The sequence below is a fragment of the Crinia signifera genome, chromosome 1, assembly GCF_055691185.1.
Source record: "Crinia signifera chromosome 1, ASM5569118v1, whole genome shotgun sequence".
NCBI lineage: Eukaryota > Metazoa > Chordata > Amphibia > Anura > Myobatrachidae > Crinia > Crinia signifera.
This window is the reverse complement of record NC_139217.1, coordinates 162843890-162854451: the sequence shown is the minus strand read 5'-3', so window position 1 is coordinate 162854451 and position 10562 is coordinate 162843890. Positions and strand designations below refer to the sequence as shown.

General features: G+C 43.3%; 1 protein-coding gene across 2 annotated transcripts in view; it reads right to left on the bottom strand.

Annotated features, from left to right (window-relative positions):
* Window positions 1-346: 346 nt before the first annotated feature.
* The window catches only part of CFAP299 (cilia and flagella associated protein 299), a 426508-nt gene continuing 416292 nt past the window's right edge, over window positions 347-10562 (bottom strand). The window contains exon 7 of one of the 2 annotated variants that reach the window (XM_083157702.1): window positions 347-2319. In XM_083157702.1, coding sequence (XP_083013828.1) covers window positions 2224-2319 — 96 coding nt within the window. In that variant the 3' untranslated portion in view covers window positions 347-2223. The remainder of the gene's footprint in view (window positions 2320-10562) is intronic. The other variant, XM_083157711.1, reaches the window with a different exon arrangement.

Below are 10562 nucleotides of genomic sequence, written 5' to 3'. Positions count from 1 at the left end.
ATACTGGTGGTCACCACAAGCTAAGACCTCATATATATTAGGTAGGAAACCCCGGCACTCTGAATAGCATTTAATGCTTGCCCAGTGCCCTCCATTGTGCAGGCTGGCGTAGCAGCGGCTATGTATAACAGGGGATGTGGCGGCACTCAGGTCTCATGAAAAATGAACTACAGCAGACGCATCTTGTGGTTCAACTTTTCAACGCCATCAGCTTTTTTTTATCAAGAACAGCATATACATACAGAAAAAAGACTCACCACAGAGCCATCCTGGTCCTTATAAATGGTGAGTCTTTTTTCTGTATGTATGCTGTTCTTGATAAAAACGATGACCACTAACCATAAGTGAAAAAAAGTTTGTGAGTTATCATTCATATTCTCTGACAAATGGCTAGAAAATCACAAATTCTGCTAGGGTATGTAAACTTATGAGCACAACTGTACAGTATACACACACAGACTCCCCCAAATAGCAGCAAAGCCCTAGAGGAGCAACACTCCACGCTAAACAAACATCTTGCTCCTGTCCTGGGGGTGCATATCAGACCTTGAGCCTGGTGCTTGTTTTAGAAATCCTGGGGATCCCTTTTGATCTTTTTCTCCTGAATTTTTTAAAAGCAGGACTGGTTTAATGACCCCAGGGCTGGTTATGCTGGACAGAATTATGCACAGATCTCACTTATCTGTGCATGGGTCAATAAAATTCGTTAGTCTGAACCTGGTCTATTTGTTTTGCGATAATTCACATCCTATTAAATGTGCGAATTTCACAGGCAAATTCTGCATTTTTTTTTTCAAAAAGAGTCAAAAGGTCTAAAAATCTCATCCTATTCCATCTCGCCCTTTAATGGGATGCAATTTTTAGTAAGGTTCTCAAATCGCACATTATCGCATTTTCCGAAATCAATTTTTTTTTAAAATAAATTAAATATTTAATGGAATGCAAATCTGCTTGTGAAAAGTGCAATATGGTGCGATTTTTAGTCATGAAAATGTGAGATACTGGACATGTGTGATTTTGGGGACACGGTAATGTGCGTTTTGTGTTAAAAAAACAAACAAAACAAAACCAAAAAACGGCATGGGGTCCCTCCTACTGAAAATAACCCGCCCCGGGCTCAAAGAAAGGTCCTGGTTCCAAAAAATCATGAGGCAAACCAAATAGGGGTCCCCTGGATTGTTTAAAACTAGCACCAGGCTCAAGGGCCAGTCCAGATTCCCAAAATACGAGGGACAAAATGAGTAGGGGTCCCCCGGTATTTCAAGAACCAGTACTGGGTCTAGCCAGCCAGCAGGGTAATGCCACAGCCAGGGGGAGACTTTTATACAAGTTTTGGCAGAATGCCAAAAGCATTCACCCCCTGACCCGTCAGCCTGTGAAGGGCCACCCCCTCTAGAATTTACTTGCCCAGGGCTGTCCCATGTGCCCCTGTGCAATGGGTACTGGGCTGATATTTGTGTAAAAAATAGAACAAACTATTGTGTATTGTTGTGGAACTATGAGTCCCAGCAAAGGGCCTGCTGGGACTTGTAGTTCCACAACAGTACAAATAGTGAAAAAAAAAACACAGACACGAATAGTAAAACTTTATTACATACTGCAATAATCCAGTCATACACCTACCATGCAAATTCGGATGTTTTTTGGCTAAAAAGTCAGGATATCTCATCCCAATAAATGTCACTGTTTGTGTCTATTTTTTAGTCGGTTTTCATTAAAAATGTCAAAACCAATGAGAAATCCTACCAATGTTGTTGATTTCAGTTCACACTGAATAATTATGGACAGTAAATACAAATGTTTAGACACAAACACGCTGTCAGGGTTGGGCAGTTTGGAAATAGAATAAATACAGATGGTTAGTAAATTTACCCCTTAGTGTTCAGTATACAGAAATGATGTCAGTGGTATTGTTTTACACCATTATTTTATTAAATAGTTTTTTACTATTCAACAAAGTATTAAATACATTATAGACTTGATTGAAACATAATGGGGGAAATTTACTAAGATGGGAGTTGTATTTCACATGGGATGTTGCTATGGGAAACCAATCAGATCCTGTCTATTATCTTGTAGAGGGTGCTAAATAAATAAGACGTATATTCTGATTGGTTTCCCATAGCAACATCACATGTGAATTACAACTTCCATCTTAGTAGTTTTCCCCTAATAACTTTATCAATAATACAAACAGGTTGTTTTTGTATGTTTTTACACACGTTAGGTTTTACGTCGGGTGATGTGATCATAGATAACGGCTTGCACGTAAAGGTCAGTCTGGATAGGGATCCGTATTGAATTGTCTCCTGGTGAGGCCTAAAATAAAAAACAAAAATGCATCATTTCTAGAAGTTAACACAAAATTAATTGACTTTATTATTGTGAAGATTGCATGTGTTGGTTTCTATAGGTTATATTTTCTCAGGTGCATGTGTTGGTTAATATAGGTTATGATTTGCATGTACACTAATTAAATAGTTTTGTTTAACAATAGAAATACATTAATGGGAAATACCCCGTGGTGCATGTGCCTATGTTTCTGGTACGGTGTACCACCCCGCATCCTCTGCTGCGCATACTACCACCCCTCTGGCAGATGACACTGCTGAGAGGTGAAGGAGAGCACAGAGCAGCACCACAGGCTTCCCCCACCCCTCCGGCACCTCTGCCCCTGCCACTGAGACTAGAAGAGCAGGCTTACCTCACCCCTCCGGCGGCTCTCGGCCATTTTAAAATACGGCGCGGCTCCACTAAGAAATCATTTCTACTTGCACCACTGGAAAGACTTAATCTTGCATTCTTAATATACGTATCAAGCTGTTTTCAACATTAGGTTACAATTTGTGTCTAGATCACAGACATAGGCTTTGTAGACCAGATTAATTAAACCACAGCATTTAAAGAATGGATTGCTGTGACATTAGGAGACTGCAGTTTTCCTATAAGACCTATCATAACCCACTAATAAAGGCCCGCATACACCAGCGGTGGATTGCTGCAATTTACGATCAGCTGTGCCTTCAGATTGGGGGATCAGGAAAACAGGTTTCCGAAGCCTTAAGAGTTGCATTATAACCTTTCCCATATTCACAAGCAAGACTATGAAGTTGTTTCCACCGTCTTCTAATTTAGAACATGTATCCTGATAAAAAAGCACCTCTTAGAGGGTAAATGTGTTGTGGTTGGTGAACTGTTCACTGTCATACTCTGCTCCAATAAAAACTGCTCTAAGCATTATCATATACTGTTGTTGGTACCTGTGCCATTATATACAGTATATAGTATGTAATGTTGTATATAGTATGTAATGTTGAATATGTTTGTACAACAACAGAAAAATAGCATGCACCAGTGAATCCTGCAAAGTCACCGAACCGCCCGGCACTCAACCAGTGGAGTGATTTATTGACAGCCATTCTCAGAGTTATGCACAGACTCTTGCACAGACCAGAGCTTCAGTGGGGCATACTGTCACCAGTCAGTGGTTATATGTTGGCAGCGGTACCTTCATACGCCTGCATTTGTACCATTTGGTGGGTTTTGGAGGCATATATCACAGGGTTTCACAGATCTAGGTACAACACAACTGTATCCCACTGTGGTATTCTTTCACAGTGACAAGATGGCACCACTCCTGTGCAGACCAAATGGCGGCCATATTTGTAAAAGCCTCACTGAAGGAACATCATGGAAACTGTACTTTGTCCTCATACATTATCAGTGGGCAGGGCATATGGCACTCATTACATGTATTGATAAATACATAGGGTTCCTTAGTGAGTGCATCCTTTTACAAGCCTTATCTAAAATGACTGTACTAAGAAAAGGAAATGTGCTATATATTTAATGACACATTTTGTGTGTAAGAATATTCTCCTACAAAGTAGACTGCATGCAATAAAATATGTCATCAAATCATTGAAATAAATTGCCACTATTGAGAGTAATGTTATATTTATCCAGCTGCACTAATTCCATATGCAAAATAATGGTAGTCTGTTTGTAAATAATTTGTATATACAGAGGTCTATTAGAGACCCTCATCGGGAAAACTGGAGGAACAGTATCTCCAGATGCATTAAAGAAAATTATCGTCATTAATTTTGTTAACATTCAAAAAGCTGGTTCAGTTATTTTACATTACAGCGTTTGCAGCTGGGACGTCTGAAGAAACAAACCTTGCCCAGTATATATGTCTGTGGTTTAATTATTGAACAATCCTGAAACTCCTCACTGGCTGCAACCTTACTGTACATTAATACAACGGTTACATCTCACCATAATTAAGATTTAAAAATAATGAATGGTGTTTCCTCAGATTTCACATGAAGTTAATAACCAGAACTTCCAGCAACTTGAATTCACAATGTTTGCACAAGCAAGTACAAAGCTTAGCAATGTAAATATTGATTCAAGGCTTTAAATAAGACATCTGAATTTATCCTTGCAGAATCACAAAATACATCCATGTATAGGAAGCAGCTGCAGTTTGGTAAACATGATCAATAATATTAATATGTTCAGTTGTAAATATACAATGTAGTCTGTTTATGCACTTTATGACTGGACATGGTTTTCTCCCTTTAAAAACCAGGCCATTGTTCACGTTATATATAGCATTACTGCCTCACAAGTACGAGGTCATAAGTTCAATTACTGATGAGGGAGACATACATAAACCCAACGGTTCACGTGCTATGGTTCAGAGACACAGGGCTGGAGCTTAGCAGTAAGCTTGGGAAGCAGAGCAGGGAGGCGTCAGACTGGAGAGGTACTCTCCACACTCCACTGCTATACACTGCCATGCTGTAGCACCTGTCAAACTGTGTGACAGGCAGCGGCAGATGATGTTGAGGCGCTTCAGCACTGATCCCCCTAGTGTGTACATGCAGTAGGGATAAAGGGATATTTATCATTGCATGGAAAGAGATAAAGCAATAATCTATCAGCATCTACAGGCTGTGTTTGAAAAATGACATGATCTGATTGGTTAGTGCTTTTTTCTCTCCGTACTTTAATAAATACCCCCAATTTGTTTCAATCAAATCAAAGAGCTTTATTGTCATTAAACAAGACAAAAATGAATTATTAAATGAAAATCATATACAACACCATAGTGCTAAAAGAATTATTCTGGTACAAGTCAAGACATTAGTTCAACATACAAATTGCTGGCGGAAAAAACTATCCTGCAATCGATTAGTCGATTAGATGGTAATTTAACAAAGAGCCCCCAGTGTGGGTGACAGTGTCTTGTGTAATATTATGTGCTTTCTTTTAGTACCCTGTTCTCGTAGAGTTCACACACATTGGCCCTTATTCTGGTTCACTCGCAAAGGCAAATGCCTTCTCAAATGGACAAAACCATGTGCACAGGTGGGGCAGACAGATGAAACATGTGTTGAGAGAATTAGATTTGGGTGGGGTTTTACTAATACCAAATCTAATTCTCTATGCACCTGTTACATCTGCCCCCCTGCAGTGCACATGGTTTTTCCCATTTGAGAAGGAATTTGCCTTTGTGAGTGAACCAGAATAAGGGCCATTAAGTAGCCGTACACCTATAATTTTGTGTGATAAGATGTTTTAACCCCTCTGTCTCCCTGTATTTAGAGCCATGTAGGACAAGATGATTTTCCCTGCTCCAATACACTAACCTGGCTACCTCATTTCTATAAAAACTCTCATCATCATTTCTAAGTAACCCCACAACTGCATCATTAAACTTCACAAACCTTACTGATTCAGTGGCAGACTCCCAGTCGTGGGTAAACAAAGCATATAACAGGGGACTGAGGACACATCCTTGTGGGACCCTGGTATTTAGTGACAATTCACTTGACCTAAAACATCCCAGCTTTACCACCTGGGGCCTGTTAGAGAGAAAGTCTGAGATCCAATTGCACGTATTCCCATTTAGGCCTAGCCTAAATAACTTAGATATTAATAAAGATGGCAGAACAGAATTAAAAGAAGAACTAAAATCTATACGATTTCATCAACTTTAAATGTGTTAGTGCAGGACTGTGAGGACGGGTGCCGGACGGGATTCCAACAGTCATTACTCCGACGTCGGAATCCCGACTGCTCCCTCGCTTTATCGCGCTCCCCCCCCCAGGATTCTGATGTCTGAGTAATGACTGTCGGAATCCCGACTGTCAGTGAAATATACCACACCCGTGAGGACAGCATTGTCAGTGGAGCGATTCTTCTAATTTGCAAATTGATAGAAATTTAATCCAACAAGTGAAAGACCCTGCATCTGTCCCATAACTAAACACTGAAAGCATTTAATTACCAGTAAGGTCAGTGCAATGGTCGATAGCCATTTAGGCGGATTCAGTATTAAATCCCGGCGGTCGGGATCCCGGCGTTCAAAATCCCGACGCCGGAATCCCGACCGCCGAAATCCCGACAAGGGGGGACGTGGATCGCCCCCCCTTGCGGGCTCGCTGCGCTCGCCACGCAGCGGGCTCGGTGCCTCGCTACACTCGGCACACTAATTTATTCTCCCTCGGAGGGTGTCGTGGACACCCACGGAGGGATAAAGTGTCGGGATTTCGGCGGCCGGGATTCCGGCGTCGGGATTTTGAACGCCGGGATCCTGACCGCCGGGATTTACACTGCATCCCCTTTAGGCAGGTTGCTACATTCTTTATCGGTATTGGGATATAATTGAACTTTTAAAACACCTTGGAACTATGCAATTTGCTAGGGATAAATTGAACAGCAACGTAAAAATACCCCCCCCCCCCCCAGCTGCTCGGCACAACCACTAAGAACATTTTGTGGAAGCCAGAGTAGAATATATTTAGGGAGCTTTTCACCTCTCCTACCTCAGCCTTTTTGCCCTTATAATCAGTAATGGTCTGGACACTTTGCCACAGACTCTTTGGATCTCTACATTTTCTACATCTAGCTTCAATTTTAACTGAATGATCAACCTTTGCCTTTCTGATACATTTATTTAGGGCAATCCTAGCTATTTTGTGGGAGTCTTTGTTGCCCTACCTAAAGGCTTTGTCCCATGCCTTTAATGATGCACGAACATCGCCGTTTTACCATGGTTTATTATTTGGAAACACTGTAACAGTCTTCTGCTTGGTTACACTCTCTACACATAACCCTATATAAACTAAAATCAATGGTGTCAAAGAATCAATATCAATAGACCTCCCATCCATGGTTCCTGCCTCAACTATCAACTCCTCAATATAAGACTTTGCAATTTAGCTAGAGTGTTATATAAAATGTCTAAGGCACACTTCGCAGTTTCCTGTGGAGGAATATAAACAGCAATCACAATTATTACTGACACTTCTCTAGGAAGGTAAATGGGTCTACATTTAATTGTCATAAATTCAATGTCCACAGAACAACAAGTTTGAATGAGAGTAATATCAGAGCACCACATATTGTTCACATAAATGCAGAGACCTCTGCTTTTGCCTGAATGTACTGTCCACACATAGATTTCTGTCCTCGAGCGCCACTGCGGAGTCAGGAATAGTACCATTTAGCCAGGATTCTGTAAGGATCGTGATGGAACAAAGTTTTAGGTACTGATTACCATCCACTTAAGCCTGTAAGCCATCTAACTTGCTTGCGAGAGATCAAAAGTTGGCAAGTAAAAGGCTAAGTAGTGGGCCTCATAGGACAGAGCTTCATCCGGAGCTTAATACCTGCTCTCTTGCCTCTTTTCTTTCACCTTAGCCTCCTAGGATGTTGTGGCCTGCCACCCTCCCCTGCCAAATCAAGGTAGGCCCGGGCTCTCTAATATGTCTTGAGCCACTTTGCCTGCTGTCATATCTCCCTCCTCCAGCCCTTGGGATCTGCAGCAAATAACATCCCATCCACTATCTCCAGCAGCCATCATGTTCCCTGGAACTCTTTCTGCACCTGCATTATTACCTGTGACTCTAGAGCCTGTGCCCGCGTCTTCGACTCCTTCCATTTGCCACACAGGGGCCCTTATTCTGTTTCGAGCGGTACGGCCCGCGTGCGGCCGTACCGCCGATGTTTTCCGTCTGCACATGCGCAGAGGTCAATCTGCGCATGTGCAGGCGAATTCGCCGCACATAACGTTACTACGCCGCAAAGGGGGCGTATAGGGGAGTGAGGGGCTTCATGCCCTCATTTCCCTATGTATACGCCCCGCGTTTCATGGGCGTTCCCATGCAAACGCGGGGCGTACGCATGGTAATGAGGGCATGACGCAACTCATGGGGGCGGAAAGCTGACGTCGCCGGATGTCAGCTTTCAGCCCCCATACAAGCTACCACACGGACGATTGTCCGTGTGGTCTCAGCTTGCGGGAGCTGCCGGGGCGTGCGGACCTGCCTTCGATGGTCGACGACCATCGAATGCAGGGGGCAGCTCCCACCATGGTGGAGGCGTACGCCTCCACCATTTTTATGCGGATCGCCAGCCGTCCGTGTACGGACGGCCGTGGCGATCCGTAGGGTGGGCGGGGATTGGTTTGTGCGGCCGGAGCCCCGTGTGCGGCTCTGGCCGCACCAACCAGAATAAGGGCCAGGGAACCTGGTCACCTGAACTTCCCAGCCTCTGGTGGCTGTGTGAGATGACCCCCTCCAGCACAGAACAAGGGGCAGCAGGACAAAGAGCCACAGAGTATGGGGCAAGAAGCTACAGAGCAATTTGCCCGATCTCCTTCACCGTCCGAATGGAAAAACACCTCTGCTGAGTACAGGCACAGCAACGGTGTGTGCCGACATTGCTAATCAGCATCAATTGTCAGTTCTACTGGGGGTGTGGGGGGGGGTGGTGTGGCAGTGACTGACGTGAACAACTAAAATACTCTCTGTAAAGTGATGCAGTTTACACAGACATTCAGCATTATTATCGCCGATTCAGCAATGTTTATATACAGTACCATGTACTTATCCTGCATTGGGTACTTGTGCATTATCACGGCGCCCCTCGCGTCGCATTGCATACCACTAATTAAGGTATGCGATGGCATGCGATGGACCCGATCTGAGGCTTTTCCCGGGATGAGTGTACAATTTTAATATCGCGTTGTTTAATATGGCATGCGATGCGACGCGATTTCAATGTTAAATGCCCACACAGACCTGATTTTTAATTGTATCCCCACCCTTATGGGTATTGACAATGTTAAATGCCCCCCCATTGTTAATGCCACCCCACTATCAACGCAAACCCGAAGCGTGGCGAGCGCAGCGAGCGCAATGAGCCCGCGAGGGTCGGCGGTGCGTCCTCCGACCTTTTCATACCCCCACTATCCACGTCGGCGTGGAGTTGATTTTATATAGCGTGGCGAGCGCAGCGAGCCACCGAACCCGAAGCGTGGCGAGGGGACACGCATTACTTCACAAGTATTACGCGTCCCCTCGCGGGGCTCGCTGCGCTCACCACTATATAAAATCAACTCCACGCTGACGTGGATAGTGGGGGTATGAAAAGGTCGGAGGACAGGTACCGCCGCCTCTTGCGGGCTCGCTGCGCTCGCGACGCTTTGGGTTGCCGTTGATAGTGGGGTGGCGTTAATAATGGGGGGACATTTGAACATAGTCATTACCCATCATGGTGGGTGTACAATGTAAAACCGGGTCTGGGGGGGCATTTAAAATAGGAATCAGGCATCTGGGTGCCTGTACAATTAAAAATCGGGTATAATCGCGTCACATCGCATCGCATCGATCATATGGCCTGGCATGCGATGCGACACGATTTGTGGTTGTACAATGCCCTGCGATGGAAATCGGGGGCGCCGTGATAATACACAAGTACCCTGCATTGTCTTGTACTGTAAGTCATTATTAAATTGCTTTGCTCATTTGTTTATATAATTTTTTCGGTGCTGCGGAACCCTTGTGGGACCATATGAATAATAATAATTTATCTTGTGCACCGCAGTAACAAAAGGTAAATAGGAAGGCAAACAGGAGCCACAAAATGCACCACATTGGCAGACCCAAACTAAATACTAGTGATTGCTTCACTGTATGATTGTCATTTAATAATAAGTGGCATCTTCATATAAATCACAACACACAGAAACTGTCCTTGGCAACCTCCAACATTGTCTTATTAAATTTCCACAGCCTTTGATGTAGTTAGGCTTTATTATTAGGTAACTATTGAACAAATGTTGCTACAGTTTAATAAAGAATGGAATTCATTACATGGACATTTATCAAGCCAGCCAGTCAGAAGAACAAATAAACAGGAGATTAATCATTCTTCTAGGAGGAAGAAAACAAATGAAAAATGTTTAGTTTAGTTTATCTGGTGTACTGACAGATATTTCATGTATAGCGGTGCTCTAAAGGTATTACGTTCCATATGGACTTAATGATGGCTGAGTTTATCTCTATTCTCTGGTTTGCTATAAGACAGTCAATACTCTGCATGTTTGCGTGATGGATGGAGTAATAAACCTGTTATGATGAAGGCAGAATAAACATCCTATCTGCAATCCTACCAGTTCATTTCATTTAAGTAAACAGAACTATCAGTAAATATATTTAGCTTTTTTTCCAGGGCATAACCAAAACTATGTGGGTCCCAGAGCA